This window comes from Sapajus apella, unplaced genomic scaffold (genome assembly GCF_009761245.1).
Source record: "Sapajus apella isolate SASKATOON/1434 unplaced genomic scaffold, GSC_monkey_1.0 scaffold12, whole genome shotgun sequence".
Lineage (NCBI taxonomy): Eukaryota > Metazoa > Chordata > Mammalia > Primates > Cebidae > Sapajus > Sapajus apella.
This window is the reverse complement of record NW_022436952.1, coordinates 5425165-5441534: the sequence shown is the minus strand read 5'-3', so window position 1 is coordinate 5441534 and position 16370 is coordinate 5425165. Positions and strand designations below refer to the sequence as shown.

The following is a 16370-nucleotide window of genomic DNA, read 5'->3' as shown; positions in this document are numbered from 1 at the left end:
TTACCGCTTTACAGGTTCCAAAGCTGCTGCTCTAGAAAAGATGGGCGTGATGGGCGCGGTGGCTCACACCTGTAATCCCAGCACTTTGAGAGGCCGAGGCTGGTGGATCACTTGAGCTCAGGAGTTCGAGACCAGCCTGGGCAACATGGTAAACCTCGTCTCTACAAAAAACACAAAAAAGTGTAGCCAGGTGTGGTGGCAGGCACCTGTAGTCAGCTACTTGGGAGCCTGAGGTGGGAGGATTACAGGAGCCCAGGGAAGTTGAGACTATACTGAGCTGTGATCACACACTCCAGCCTGGGTGGCAGAGACCCCTCCCCGCAGAAAAGAAAGATGGGTGGACCCCACCAAGGGTCACCCCACCCAAAGGACAGGAGGCCAAGACCCAATTCAGGGGACTGCTGGAGGTCATCCGCCCTGCTTGGTTTTGGGGGTAACCATTGGCTTTGGTGTCAGGCAGAGCTGGATTCAAACTTACTGGTGTGTCTACAGCCACCAGTTGTATGACCCTGGCTCAGATGCCCAGATCACTTTGTCATTTGCCCGAGTAGGTGGTGCCCACAGCTACCTCACCAATGGTCGTGAGGGTTAGGCAGGGCATCTCCTGGAGTGCCAAGCTGAGAGCTGGTTTTTCGTTTTTTGTTTTTGTTTTTTGAGATAGGGTCTCGCTCTGTCGCCCAGGCTGGAGTGCAGTGGCACAATCTCGGCTCACTGCAACCTCCACCTCCTAGGTTCAAGAGATTCTCATGCCTCAGACATCCAAGTAGCTGGGACTACAGGTGCCTGCCACCACGCCCGGATAGTCCCAGGGGCCCTGTTCTGTCCTCCCCTTCATGCCCTGCCGGCTGAAGGGTCAGGGCCAATGGCTGCCGGGGATTCCCCACCTGCCACCCTGCCCATTCCAGCACCTTCCAGACCCTCCAGGGTGAAGCTGAGAAATAATGAGACATCAGTCTGTAGGAAGGAGATCCAGGAGAGGAAAAAGAAACAAGTTTTATTAAAGCCCCAAACACTTGGCTAGAAAAACTGAAAAGAGAGCAGAGAGGTGAGGAGAAGAAAAAAGGACATTAAAAAAGAGACAGAAAACACAGCAACCCTTTTCCATTTAGAAATTGTCAAGTTACACTGACAGAGGTCACAGAACATCCACAGAAGCCATCACTGCTACACCAACACGGGCCCTACAGGGTGGACGGGGCAGGGTGTGGAGCGGGGGCTCACCCCAGCGGGGGCCCCCTGGGGACCCCACTCAGAGCCTCGGGCCTGAGGCTCCAGGGGAAACAGCATATTGTGGAAGGGGCAGGAGAGAAACCCCCCATGCGAGTAACACAGCACAGTGGGTGGGGGCTGAGAGGATTAGGTACAGGGGTCCCCACAGACGTCTTCGTTTTCTCTTGGTCAAGCACACACTGATGGACAGAGCAGCAAGGCGCATGCAGCTGGGGGCACTGACGTGCTGCGGGCTGTGAGAGGGCCAGCGGGGATGGGGGCTCGGGAAGGGAGCCGGAGCCAGCAGTGCAGGGATGATGGAACACATGTGAACACGCACAGAGGCACACCCACACGCCTGGGTCCGCACCAGCACACATACGTGCACACACACGCTGGCAGACACAGATCACATGCACCTCTATGTACGAGCCTCTGTCTACATGTATGTGGCCCACGCACGTCCCCGGCGCTAGGCATGTCTGCGCACACATCACACGTGTTCTCAAAGCTCCTCTCACGCTAACATGCAGGTAGGCACGTGCCAATGCCCAAACAGGTTACATGCACCGATGTGCACACACCTCCCCCACACGAGTGCTGGGCCACGCCTGCTAATGCAGGCCCCATGCATCTGCACACACGCAGGCTGCACGTGATTCCACACGGGTGCCTCCCAGCCAGTAAGTGTGCCGAAACCAAAGGGAAAGAAAGATGCAAACCCACTGGGCTTCCCCCGAGTGGGTGGGGTGGGGCGCTCGGCTCCCTCCTTCTGCCCCTTCATTGGATGGACACTGCCCCCCACCTCCCCCACAAAGGGACATTCAACTCAGGACAATGACGGTGGGGCACACATTCCAGTCACAGGGCTGAGGGTGGGAGCTTCGGGCAAGCGAAGTAGCAAGCAGAGTAATGAGTGGAGGGAGGAGGGGGCACCACTCCCCCCTCCCCTCCCAAGCCAGGGGGTCTCTGTACAGCCAAATCAAACCAGACCCTTTCACCGGGATCACAGAAGCCAGGCCAACGTGCCCGCCCCCCAGACCCCCTCCCCCGCCAAAACAGTGGCCAGGGAGAGAGTGCCGTGGTTTTTTTTTTTCTTTTTTAAATATTTATATATATTTATATTACGTATATTATATATATAATATGTAAATATATTTTTAAAACAATATAAAATGTTAAGACACTTCACTTAAATGTAAAGAGTTGCCTGCAATTAAAAGTAATTGCATCATTTATGAGGTCCTTTTTTCCTATTTTCCAGGGGTTTTTTTTTTTTCCAGGAGGGATTTTTTTTTCCTCTTTTGTTATTTTTCAAAAAGGCTTGCTTGCCTTGGTACAAAAATGATCCAAAGCTAGAAAACAAGGATGAACCAACAAAGGCAAAAACAAGAAAAAAAAAAAAAAAAGAAATGAAGAAACACAACCCGTTTCCCCTCCCCCACAGACCTGCAACAGCTCCCAGCTCCCCAAACTTGGACCTTCCCCAGCCAGGCCCCAGAGGCTGGGGCTCTGCCTCCCTGGCGCCTCCCTTCTGTGCTTGCTGGGGGGACCGATTCCAGTCCCTCCCCTGTGCTTGCTTCGCTTTGTGCTCCAAGTGGGAATCCCTCTGCCAGGGACCCCGCTCCTGCTCCTCCTCCTCCTCCTCTCCCATCATCTCCCTACTGGCTCCTCACTGTGCCCTCTGGGGGGCCAGGAGTGAGAACCAAATTGGCCTCTCTCTGGCTCCCCAAGACCCGGCCAAAAGCCAGGTGGGACTGCCAACCCGCCTCCGCAGGGCAGGCTGGTGTCCACAGGCCGGGGGCGCTGGCTGGACGGTCAGGCCTCAGGGACCTTCAGACATCTCACCAGGGTCACCAGAGCCCCACTGAAAAACTACATCCCACCCTTTCCCAGAAAACCCTCAAATCACAAAGAAGACGCCCGAAGGTCAAGTCACCCCACCTTCGGGTCCCAGTTGTCTTCACTGCTCCCTGTCAAGTCCCTCTGACTCTCCCATTCTCCCCCAAACCAGACCCTTCCCCAACCTGCGGGCCACAAAACCTGGTTTTCTAGGTCCCTCGTTCTTGCCCGCCCCACCCCCCTTAAATAAGTTAATGCCATTTAAAGTGCTAAATCAGGAAACTAAAAGTACCAAATACCCGTCCGGGGCACCCTCTCCCAAGGCAGTGTCCCTGATGTCCAGCTGTCCTTGTGACCCACCCTTCACAGCCAGCAGTCCAAAGGGCCTCTGTCCTCCACTCCCCACAGGGCGGCGAGACCCAGGAGGCCAGCACCTCCGCAGGGACACAGACTCCATGACTGACCTCACACCCACCCTGAGGCCTCTCAAGCTCCAGCCCCTCCTCCAGCCCGTCCGTCTCAACTTCAGGACCATCAGGGTGTGAGTAGGAGGGCACAGAGCAGCCACAGAGGTCACAGTCTTGTCCGAGCTGGGACAGAGTGGGGCGTCTCCAAGGCCAGTCTCCCTGCGCCCCGCTCTCCGGCCTGATGTAGGGGTTGGTCCGATGTCCCCGAGTTCCTCCAGGTAGGTACCAAGAAAGGGGAGAGGGTCTCCCACTGCTCCCAGTCTCCGTGGCTCAGAGTTTGTTTGGAGTATTCTTGGGAAGTGAGGGGAAGGCAGGAAGGGGTGCAGGAGCTTCAGGATGGACTCGGAGCGGGGACAGTGGTGAAAGAAGAGGGAGAGACGTGACAGGTGCAGCCAATGAGAGGCCAGCTGGGAACCATCAAGGAAGGTGGTGTGTTTGGTTTTTAGTTTTACTGTTTAAAAAAAGATAATTAAAAGTGAACCGTTAAAAAAAAAACCAAAAACACCAACAGAGGATGGTAGAGGGAGCTGGGGAGGGCTGCCCCTCCTCTGCAGGGCACACCCCTGGGGGTCTGGAGAGTGGGGTGGGGCTGAGATGAAGGGAAGAGAGGGGAGAAATGGCAGGAGGAAGGGAGGGGGACAGGCGGGGTGGTGGGTGAGGGGCTTCTAGAAGGAGATGGAAGAATTCCTTGCCCCAAAGGAAGTCAATACAGGGATAGAGGTTCTGGAAGCCGAGGGCTTTTCTGAGACTGGGCTCGAGGTCTCATTCGACCCGCTCATCTCTTTAGATGGTTTAGTGGCCTGGAACAAAAACAGGGGTCAGGGGTCAGAGAGCGGAAGGGAGAGCCTCCATGCTGGCCCCCAGCTGAAGTTTTAAAAGGGGAAAACCTCCACAAATCCAAGGAAATTAACTGCAAAAGGAAGAAGCCAGAGGGGCATCTGGAGAGAGGAGTCCCCTGAATGGGGAGGGGCAGGGACAGAAACGGGGTGTGGGGAGGGAGCAAGAGGTGGGACAAAGGGCCTGCGTGGGCGGTCAGAGCCGGAGGGCAGGCCCACAGTTACTGAGAGCAGAGAGAAGCACAGGAGAGGCCGCGCCCAAGCCAGCAGAGGGGAGACGGGTGGGGGAGGGCAGAGAGGGGAGGAAGAAGAAGTGAAACGTTAGCTGCCACAGGGACACCCGGCCTTCAGGGGAGGGGGGCAGGGTGGGGAAAGGCTCCTAGTCCCAACTGGCCTGCCGCACAGCCAAGGCCCCTTCCAACCTCATCCTGGTGGCAACAGAGGAGGGGGCTTATCCTCCCAGTCGGGAATAAACACGTCAAAGACCCCCTCCCCAACCACATGGAAATCTGGGAAGGTGCTACCACACAGCCTCCGCCCAGCGCAGCAAGCCCCACTGCAACCCCACAAGCACTCCTGGTCACCCCACTTGGTCACGGAGGCTGCTCCCTCATGACTCGCCTGCCCTCACTGGTCAGCTCTGGTGGTCAGAACTGGCCCGTCAGCCTCCCCCGACCTTCGGTGGACCCCTACATCAGGCCATGTCTCCACCAGTCCCGGACCCTCAGCCTCTGGAGCTTCGGTCTCCAAAGTATGGTTTGAGAGCTACGTGCATCACCTCATCACCTCCAAGGGACAGACCCCCTGTGGCATGCGTCGTGAATGCATATTCCTGGGCTTCCCTCCAGAATCGTCTCTTTTGTGGGCTCCTGAATGTGCATTTTCAAAGCAGGCACCCATGTGATTCTGCTGTACGCTTACCTTTGAGGTCCACTGGGTTAGGGCTACACAGACCTGGTCTCTCCCGGTAATTATATTCACTGTCCCTCCTGGCCTTGCTTAGCTACTACTGTGAGAACTGAACCACCCTGATTTAAAAAAAGATCCAAAAGATGAGACAGGGTGCTGTGGCGAGTCACCAGAGACCACCCTGAGGTTAGGTCTGGGCAGGGTGGTTCACTTCTATATGATTACCCTGCTGCCAGGGGGTTCTCTCAGAGGCCTGGCAGCAGAGAAGGCAGCAGCTAAGGCAAGCCCTGCCTCCAGCAGCCTGCCTGGTCACGGTGAAGAACCGACCCTGGCTGCAATCACCATTTCTTCTTCCACAGGTGCGCAAATGGCTGGTTCCGAGATTCACCTGGGTTTTGCTCGCCACAGTGTAGTTTGCCGTCTACATTTCCCTTTTATGCAAATCAAAACAAGGGCCGGGTGTGATGGCTCACACCTATAATCCCTGCGCTTTAGGAGGCCGAGGCAGGAGGATTGCTTGAGCCCAGGAAGTCAAGACCAGCCTGGACAGCATGGCGAGACCTTGTCTCTACTAAAAAAAAAAAAAAAAAAAAATCTTACATAGCTGAGTGTGATGGTGTGTGCCTGTGCTTCCAGCTTCTCTGGAGGCTGAGGTAGAATGCCTGAGCCCAAGAGGTGGAAGTGGCAGTGAGCTGTGATCGCACCACTGCACTCCAGCCCGGGTGACAGAGTAAGACCCTTTCTCAAAAATAATAATAATAGAAATGACAGCAGGACCAAATGCAAAGAAACTTGGGTCCTGATATCCTCAAGCTGCTGAATTCGCCAACCCTGGAATCTCCCCGCTTCCAGGCTTCCTGGTTAGAGAATACCTTTCCTTATTATTTAAGCCATTTTGAATCAGAGTGCCTGTTCCTTGCAGCTGAAAGCATTCCCACTGATACACCTGAGGCCCAGCACTGCTTTACTGTTCTATTCAACCTTCATTTTTTTTTTTTTTTAAGGTGTCACCTTCTAGAATTCTCATGATCTCACGGAGGCTTGCTCACACCCACAAGGTTATGCTTCCTGGCAGGCCAACAGAATCCAGCACTAAGACAGCAGAATTTGTAGCAGGCAGACTTGGGTTCAAGTCCCCGCTCTGTCACTTTTTAGCCATATGACCCTAATCGTGTATCTCTCTAGGCCTTCGTGTCTCACCTGCAAACAAGGATAACAGGCCCAATAGCACCTGATGTGCACGATGAGATGAACCCAACAGGGCGTGAAGCCCGGGGCCGGCACCCGCAGTACACGTGCAACAAATGGTAGCCATTATGGTGATTGCTATTTTCACCTGTCAGATTCGCTTTGTCTGTTTCCATCTGGATTGGGCCTGATCAGTGGCAAGCTCATTCACTCATTCACCCAACAATTATTTACTGAGTGCCTACATATGCCAAGCACTATTCTAGGTGCTGTGGGGATGCAGCTGTGACAACATAGTTTCCTTTAAGGTATAAAGTTGTTATGAGGAATAAAACAGGTGCATACACTCGGTACCTAACAGGTATGCTATCTGTCTTTCACTTGTCTCTCCATGCCCGAGAACCAATTTCTGTATTTCATATTTTTTTCCAAAAAGATGGCGGCTCACTGTATTGCCCAGGCTGGTCTTGAATTCCTGGCCTCAAGTGCTCCTCCTGTCTTAGCCTTCCAAAGTGTTGGGATTACAGGCATGAGCCACTGCCCCCGCTCTCCCAGAACTAATTTCTGCCCTGCTGTGTACCCTGAGAGGCTGACTCCGGTCATTCCTTTGCTGACTGGCCTCTGGTTGGGTTTTGGGCAGTGGGGTCTACGGCAGGGTGAGAGAGGGAGGGGGTGAAGTTCCTTCCCTGCTCTCTCCTCCTTGGAGCAGTGTCACAGGCCACAGTTGTGCCGTCCACAGCACAGCTCTGCTGCTCCCGCCCTCTGGGACTCTCTAAACACCTGCCCCACTGCTCTTCCCCCAGGGAGTCCCTTGTTTGCTCCCTCAATCCTCTGGTGTGGTCCTTTGATTAAAGTTTCCTCATATGGGGCCGGATGTAATGGCTCACGTCTGTAATCCCAGTATTTGGGAGGCCAAGGCAGGCCTTTGAGACCAGTCTGGTCAACATGGTGAAACCCCCTCTTTACTAAAAAAAAAAAACAAAAATAAATAAAGGCTGGGTGTGGTGGCTCACACCTGTAATCCCAGCACTTTGGGAGGCCAGGGCGGGTGGATCACAAGGTCAGGAGTTCGAGACCAGCCTGGCCAACATGGTGAAACCCCGTCTCTACTAAAAGTACAAAAATTAACCTGGTGTGGTGGCATGTGCCTGTAATCCCAGCTACTTGGGAGGCTGAGACAGGAGAATTGCTTGAACCCGGGAGGCAGAGGTTGCAGTGAGCCAAGATCGTGCCACTGTGCTCCAGCCTGGGTGACAGAGCGAAGCTCAGTCTCAAAGAAAACAAATAGCAGTAAGCAGAAGAAATCAGCTCCACGCGCCAGGCACTGGGTACACTCTTTACTTAGATCATATTTAATTCTTAGTAATAGGCTTATGAGTCCTAGCTCATACTATTAGCTCCGTTTACAGACAAGGACACTGAGTCACGGCAGATTTCTTAGCCCTAATAGAAGAGGGGGTGTCCATAGCTTCAGGTCACCACCAAGCCCTTGATCCTTGCACGCCTGGGAACCTGGCTCCCATCCCTCCCTGGGCTCTTAAAGCACAACATTCATGGGCTTCTCTTCCTCTGACTGCCCCGTGGGGTCAGGCACTGTAGCAAGGCACCTGCAACTTAGAACTTCCTTACTCCCAATTTCCGTGTCCCTGATCCCGGCACTTCTAGTCCCCTCCACCTCAACGTTGTTGACAGCTTAGGCTCACTGGGTGAAGGAGAGGCCTTGGGCGCTGACCCCCACCCCCACCCCGTAGAGCTCGTGGTGGTTTTCCCAGCTCTCTCCTGCACCTGGCACTACGTGAGCTCAGGACCTGGCTGGATACTTCTGTCCCCATTGTACAGATGAGGAAGGGCCTGAGAAGAGAGAGGACTTGACCAAGGCCATGGGCTGAGCTGGCGTGGAGCATGTCCCACCAGTGGCCGGCGTGGCTGGAGCACGCGGAGGGCATGGGGCGGAGGAGCACAGTAAGCTGAGGCTGCTGTGAAGGGCCTGGGCTGCACACGAAGGATTGGGCTTATCATCCACCAGGGGCCAGGGCAGGGATTTTAAGCTAGCAGGGGTGTGTGTGTGTGTCCAACACACACAGAGACAATCAAATCTGCATTTTGCAGTTTCCTTCCCACTCGAAGGCTTTGGGAAATCAGTTAGAGGTGACAGAAGTCACAGGGAGATCTTAGAAGACCATGCATGTGGGTAGTAAGACATAGATGGTTTTTCCCTGCTTCTCTATACTTTACTATTTAAAATTTCCACAGGAAACATGTATTACTTTACCAGAAAGAAGTAGTGGCTGGGCGCGGTGGCTCACACCTATAATCCCAGCACTTTGGGAGGCTGAGGTGGGCGGATCATGAGGTCAGGAATTTGAGACCAGCCTGACCAACATGGTGAAACCCCATCTCTACTAAAAATGCAAAAAATATATATATATATTAGCCAGGTGTGGTGGTGCTCGGCTGTAATCCCAGCTGCTCAGGAGGCTGAGGCAGGAGAATCGCTTGAACCCGGGAGGCGGAGGTTGCAGTGAGCCGAGATGGCGCCATTGCACTCCAGCCTGGGCAACAAAAAAGAAGCTGTTTGTAAGAAAGCCTACTGAAGCATTGGAAGTGAGACAGGGGCAGGGAGGGGCTCGGCAAGTCTGGGGTGGGCGATCCTTCCTGAGGGGGACAGCAGCTGGGGCAGCCTAGTAAGCTGGGGCGGGAGGGGGGGCATTGTGTCTGTTCAAGGAGCCTGGGGGCGCAGGGAGGTGTGTGTGGGTGACTGGAGCGGAGACCTGGGTCGGGGCAGGGACTAAGCGGTGCCTGGTGCCTGAGGAGAGGAAGGAATGGTGTGAGAAGAGCCTGAGGAGTGGGCACAGGGAAGGAAAGAGGCGGGAAGAGGAGAGTCGCCCAGGCTGGGTGCGGTGGCTCACACCTGTAATCCCAGAACTTTGGGAGGCTGAGTCCGGTGGATCACCTGAGCTCAGGAGTTGGAGAACAGCCTGCCAACATGGTGAAACTCTGTCTCTACTAAAAATACAAAAATTAGTCAGCTTGGTGGCGCACGCCTGTAGTCCCAGCTGCTCAGGAGGCTGACACATGAGAATTACTTGAACCCGGAGGCGGAGGCTGCAGTAAGCTAAGATTGTACCACTGCACTCCAGCCTGCATGACAGAGTGAGGCTCCCATCAAAAAAAAAAAAAAAAAAAAAGAGTCGCCCACCCAGAAAGGAGCCCTGAAGCTGGGGATGGAGGCTGGGGAGAGGATGCTGAGGAACAGAGGGTCTGCACAGCCCTATGCAGGTGTGGGGGTCTACACAGCCATGCGCTGCAGAGCAGTGTGGGAGGGGGTGGAAAGAGCACACTTGGATGCCGCTGGGGACCCAGGCAAGCCCGGGAAGGGTGGAGGCTGGGCCATAAAGGCGTGAGGCTAACACCACAGCCGAGGAGCTGGGCTCTGGGGAGCGAGGGGCTAGGGTGGGAAACGGGAGCACGATTAGAGCTGAGGGCAGGGCCTGCTGGAGAGGATGCAGCTCTTTGCAGTGGGGAGGGAGGCAGTCTGGACTGGTGTATTGCCCCCCACTTGCCAGCTGTGTGGCCTTGGGTTAAGCCTGTTTCCTCACCTGTCACATGGAGGTAATAGACCTTCCTGTGGTGAGTGTGAGATGAGGTAACACAGGTGCCTGGCCCCAGCGAAAGCTCTGTCAATGTCAGCTGCTATGCTGGGCACCTGGACAGGACCAGGGGAACTCATCCCTGGCAGTGGCAGGAAAAGAGCTGTGGGTAAGACTCGCAGTGTATCTGGGGACCATGAGGAGGCAGGTGGGGAGCTGTGGAGAGGCTGTGGGGGGCTGGAGGGCTGGTGTTTGAGAGGTTCTCCTGGGAGCCAGCAGGGAGGCAGGGCCTTGGGTGCCCAGGGCTGTGTCCCAGGGCCAGTGCAGGGAAAGGTTCCAGGGTTCCTGGGTCCTGATCTTGGCTGTGATGCCCCCTTGCTCTGCACCTTTGGAAAGCCCGTCCCTTCTCTGAGCTGTCCCCTCATCTGAAAAGGAGATGGACTAACCCATTTCTAACCTCTTGCTCTGAGTCTAGAACCTTCTTCAAGTGAGAGCATCTGGACATATCACAGACCCCACCCTCACACCCAGGATGGGCTTGGCATACAGGAGCTGCTCAGAAATATTCACTGACCCAAATGAGAGCACTGTCTCTCACAACTAGGTCTGGGGGCCACCCTGCACCTCTGACCAGGCCACACAGGCAGGCCACGGGCAGTAAACACCCATGGGTGAGGTTTGTCCACTCTACGCAGCCCCCACACCTGCTCATTAGATCTGAAAGAGACTGCAGCACCCCTGCAACTCCTTTGGCACCCCTGCCCTTCCTGAGGGCCAAAGTGCCTCTCCCTTGTCCCCACCTCACCTTGCAAAGACGGGAGGTGACCCCACCGAAACCCAAACACAAGGCTGAAAGGCAGATGCAAAGCTGGCTTCTCCCTTGGCTAGGGGTGGCTTAAGAGCTAAAAGGGAGCCTGAGATGAGAGTGGGGTCTGGAAGAGCAGGCTGGGAACAGGGAGGGGAAGCAGAAGAGAGAACTGGGGTGGCAGGAAGGAAAGGGCCCCTAATCCCCCTTATGCATCCCAGGGTAGTCTGGGCCTGAGAAGGGACCCAGACGCTGGGGCTTCTGGAGTCTCAAACTGACCAGCTCACCCCTCCTCCAGGAGCAGCAGTGGTAGCTGGAGATGAGTCTTCTGTCTCTGAGTGAGGGGACTCCTGAGAGGGGGGGTGCCAGGTTGGGAACTCAGGTTCTAATCCAGATCTAAAGCTCCGGGATCGGGAGGAGGAGGGAGAAGATGGTTCAGAGGGTGGGTGGGGCAGTTCTGGCAGGGAGGGTGTGTCTGGGCAGAGGCGGGGGAAGCTGGTCACGGGAGCAGGGGCAGGAGGTGCCCAGCGCAGGGCAGGGGCCCAGCATGCCACAGAGCGGGCCCAGGTGGCCCCACAGTCCCTGCCCTCACCTGCTGCTGGGCCTGGATCCGCATGTACTCGGCCCTCTGCTTGCCATGCTTGCTTTTGTCGGGGCTGCCCGCCTGGCCCTGGGCTGCCTTCAGCCGAGAGGCCCCCGGAGTCACCACCTTCATGGGCGGTACACTGCCTCCACCACTCTGCAAGAAGAGGAACAGGGTTGCAGGGTCCGTGTGGGGTGAACCACACCAGAACCCTAGCACCGGGTTGGGTCTCGGGCTGGCACCTCCTCAGTGGGGCCCTCTGGGACCTGGAGACCCCTCTCTGGCTCCACATCCCAGTCCAGGACCCAGGCCCACCCTCTGAGCCCCTATTTACGGCCTCCCTGCAGGAGAGTGGGGGTGCTGCCCAGCCAGCTTCCCAGCGGCTCCTGAGGGACACTCTTTGGTGGCTTCCTTGAGTAGCCCAGGGGCAGCTGATACCCTTCTTGGGGAGCCTCTGCTAAAGTGAGGGTCCCCAGCAGTGCCCCCGCTCCCGGCAAGGGGCACCGTCTGGACCTGGGTGCACATGCCAGCGAGGGGCTCTCTATAACGGCACACAGAGCAGACGGGCGGCCTCAGGCCACATCCTCCTCCTAATGGGAGGATGGAGGTGAGGTCTCCCATGGGGGCAAGCTTGGCCCCCATGAACCTCCCCAAGTACCAGGCCTGCCCAGGGGACACTGGGGATCCAGAGGCGCGAGCAGAGAGGTGACAGAGACAGAAAGTCAGACGGCAGGGGAGGGGAGCATGGGGATGGAAGATGGGGAGAAAACTTTATTAGGTGGTCTACAGGTACAGGGCAGAAGGGGAGAGGCCCTGGTTCTTGCCAAAGCTGGGGGCTGGCCGACCCCTGGGTAGACCGGCTTCCCAGCCTCCCCCGGACTCTGCCTGCAAACCCTGCTCTGGCACCAGGCTTCCAGCAGAGCAGTAAGAGCTGAGAGAAGGCTGGTGGGAGGAGGGGGCTGGCCTGGCACTCCTGCTGCCCGCTACTCCGTCCGACTCTGGAATGGAGCAGGAGGGCAGCAGGGGAGGATTAAGAGGGGGCAGCCACCTGGGGGCCAAGGGGTAGGGATGGAGGGCTGTCAGGGGGCCCCACAGCAAGGCCTGTGCCCATGTTGCCCAGGGTGGCTTCCAGCTCCCGGAGCGTCTCCTCCAGGCTGTCCATCCGCTGGGCGGTGGCGCCCCATGCAGTGCAGCCTGAGCTGGCGGCAACCTGGCCCTGGCACTCCCTACTGCACGTTTGGGCATCATGTCCAGAGTCCTTGAGGGTCTTTTCTGGGTAGGCGTCAGCAGTAGAGGTCTCCGGAGTCCCATCCTGGGCTGGTCCCTGAGGCCCGGGGACCCTGGCTCCTTTATCCTCTGGGCTGCAGCCTCCTCTGCCCAGTGTCTTCAGAACTGCCCCCTCCTTCTGGGGCATGAAGCCACTCCTTGGCCCGGGAGTCTCCCCGACTGCCCCTGGCAGGGCCTTTGGGCCATCCCAGCCCCTCCTGCTGTCAGCCAGGGTCCGAGGTTTTGGGGTAGGAGCTGTCCTGGGTCCTGGTTCCTCAAGTCTGATCTCTGGCGTGGAGGGAGGGTTGGGGGCATACTCTGTCAAGATGATCCTCGGGATGCAGAAGGCCCTGGGACCTGGGACAGCCTGGGGGCAGAAGGAAGATGAAGCAGCATGTGATTCCTACAACCAAACCCCAAGCTAAAAGGGGGGTTACAGTTAGGTGAGCCTAGCCCCCTTCTTTCACAGATGGGGACACTGGGGCAGGGAGGGTCCTGAGAGAGGCTACCCAGTAAGTTGGAGGCAGAATTGGGACCAGAATTCAGGTGTCTTCTCTCCATACCGCATGGCCCCCTGCTTTCTGGGAAAGGTGCTAGTTTGCCCAGGGGCTGGCAACGTTTAGTTCACACCGCCCATGTAAGCTCCAGGGGCTGGTCTCAGTTTCGCCCCCGGGAGTGTGCCCATCTGTGACTAAGCACCAAGGTGGGGCTGGTGGAGGGTTAAGTGAGCTCGCCAGGCATGGAGTGAGTGCTTCAGAAATATTAGCTATTTGTTGAAATGAATGGAATGACCAAGACCTTCGACCCTGTGTGGGCAGAGACCACATGTCAGCCTCTGGCCTTGAAGGGTGGGGACACATCCCATCTCAAACCATAGACTTCTGGTCCCCCCCAACTTTGTGTGCTCTCCCCAAGAGCTTCACAGCCAGATGGGTGGGGCTCGCCTCCTGCCAAACCCTCTGCTGCACACACTCGGGCAAAGCTTCCTTGGGCACCTGCTCCAGTGCCAGCATCCCTGGCCATGGCCTCAGTGAGGACACAGAGGGAGGCCCCAAATACCACTTCCTGATGTCAGTGAAATCCTGGTCTAACTCTGAGCACCAGGCTTGTGCCAGGCGCGGCCACACCCATCCTCACCTTCAGTGCCTACCTTAACCCGTGAAGTGACTGCTGCTCTCACCAGGGCGAGAGGTTACATGCTTCACCCAAGGTCACCCACCCACAGCTAGTTAGTGGCAGAGCCTGGATTTGAACCCAGATAGTCTGACTCCAAGGCCAGTGCTCCTTCCACTAAAGGGAGCCATAGGGAGATGGGAGCTGGTAGCAGGGACCCCCAACCACCCCCTTGCAAAGGAACCCACCCAGCCTTACCACCTACTTACCTGGAAGCAGGGGGTGCTGACTGGGAAGGCAGAGAGGGCGACCTCACGCTCGCCCAGCTCCACTGCCCGATGTGGCTGCAGGATGCAGAGGGTTGGCCAGGGGCAAAAGGCCTCATCCACTGGGCCCCTCAGGATTGGCCTCCAGAGCCGGAAAGGGGCAGGGCTTGGATGGGAGGGGCCAAAGTGCTGGGGGCACAGCCAGCCCAGGAGGCGCCCCTTCCACACAGCTCATCCTAGAGGTTCCTCGCATTGCCCTGTGCCCATCCCCTGCCCAGCAGGAGGCACTGTCCGCTGTCTGATGCCCCTCTGTTCCTCCCCCGCCAGGAAACCAAAGTGCCACCAGGCCTCCAGCCAGGCTAGAAATCAGGTGGCCGCCAGCCCAGAGTTCACTGTGAGCCAGGGAGACCCAGAAAGGGAGTGTGTGCACATGGGAGGCTGTCCCTCCCCAGAACAAAGGTCCCCCTGCCTCAGCCAGATTCCCAGATCCTCCCCCTTCCCTCCACCCCAAGCACAGTCCCCAGGGGTGGGGTGCAGACAGCAGGTTCACCCCCAAATTCCCAGGAAAGAATAAAGAGGAAATAAGTTCAGCAGGACAGCAGCAAGAACTGAGGTTAGAGAGAAGGAAGAACTTCCCAATGCAGAAAGAACCGGCAGCCAAGGACCGGCATGGGTTTCTTCCATTCCAAGCTCTCTGTCAAAGAAAGCAACGTGGGCCATGGGGATGGTGAGGCTGCAGACGGGCCTGCCCCTGCGGTGTCCTGGCCCCCAGCACAAGGCATAGATTCTAGTGGGGAAACAGAGGCCCTCCCGGCACAGGCAGCAGAGCAGTGGGGATGGAGGTGGGGGCTAGGCAAGGGCTCAGGACAAGGTCAGATTTTGAGTTGGACCCAAAGTCATCCTGTCAGCAAGATCCAAACTCCAGTCTTGGCCCAAGACCATACTTAGCTTTCAGGCCAGACCTAAGCTCAGACTGTGAACCAGAACAAAATACTCCAGCCCCCATCGGCAAACCCATGAGAAAATGCAGACACAAGGGGCCACCAGACACCCAGGCTGCTGGAGTCTCGGGGATCCCCCCTAGCAGGCAGCGGGGAGGAAGGGTTATGCGCCTGTCCTTGGAGTGGGGGAGGGGTAAGTCCACGTGTGACGCTGTGGCAGTGGCTGTGGCCGTGGCGGGACTCAGGACGGTGACTGGCGTTTTAGCAGGTTAGCGTGAGAGGTGAGAGGAAGCTGTGGAGGCACAGGCAGAGAGAGAGCTGTGAGAAGTGGGGGGCAGCCCCGTTACCTTCCGTGTAGGGCCCAGGGCTGAGCCCCTGGGGGGCCCCAGGTCCTGGGGGGACAGCAAGGTGGGGATCTGCTGGCGGCGGGGCGTGGGGGGGAGGGAAGGCACTGAGCTTCTCTCAAACACCTGAGGAGCAGAAGGTGGGGACAGGTTTGGAGGAGGGGGTACCAGGGAGGACGGGGGTGCTCGCCTGTGGCCCCGGCACCCTTGGGGAGGGTGGCCTGGGATGGCATCAGGCCCCCAGCCTCACCCCTTGGTCCCTTGCCATGGCCACCAGCCCTCTCTGGCCTCATTTGGTCACCTCCTCCAGAGGCCCTGGTAGTCCAGGTCTCTGGCACTGGGGCTGGGAGTGGCTGAGAACACTTGAGTGTGGTGACTGACACCATGGGGAGAGTGGAGGCATGAGGTGTGAGCCTCAGAGCTCTGCCCTCAGAATACTCAAGCTTGGGGGGCTCAAGCATGAGCTGATCTTGGAACACTCAGGGCTGGGGGTCTCCAAACTCGGTGATCTCAGATTCTTCGGGCGTGGGGCTTTCAGAGTGCAGGAGGTCTGCCGATACTTGGGGGACTCAGGGACTACAATTTAAAAACTCAAACCTGCAAGGAGAGAAGACTTTAGACCCCTACCCCTCATTTTGCAGTGAACAAATGGAGGCAAGAAGGCTGGGGTCTGAGCACAGCCAGTGCTCCACGGGAAGCCCCAGGGCCCATCCTCCGCCTCATGTCACCTGGCCTGGGGGCAGCCTGGCAGGGAAGGGGGTCTGGCTGAGGCCTCGGGGGCCAGGCGGGTCCTGACCCACCTCCAGCTCTGCGATGATGCGATCCTCATCATCCTCGTCCTTGATGGCCGAGGCCATGATGGGTGGTGTGGAGGCCGGGCGGGCCACCTCGGACACTGCCCGGCGCAGCTTCACTTGGGGCTTCTGCACCTCCAGCTCCTCGGACTCGGCCTTCTGCAAGGCCCGGGACCCCTGTCAGGGCCAGGCTCTGCCTCCCTTCAGCAACAGCTCA

General features: G+C 57.2%; 1 protein-coding gene and 1 pseudogene across 1 annotated transcript in view; both read right to left on the bottom strand.

Annotated features, from left to right (window-relative positions):
* Nucleotides 1-955: 955 nt before the first annotated feature.
* The window catches only part of SRCIN1 (SRC kinase signaling inhibitor 1), a 72349-nt gene continuing 56934 nt past the window's right edge, over nt 956-16370 (bottom strand). The window contains 3 exon segments of the mRNA XM_032279814.1: nt 956-4318; nt 11439-11585; nt 16160-16312. Of these exon segments, the coding sequence (XP_032135705.1) occupies nt 4184-4318; nt 11439-11585; nt 16160-16312 (435 nt within the window). The 3' untranslated portion in view covers nt 956-4183.
* On the bottom strand, nt 11592-15261 carry LOC116552892 (annotated as a pseudogene).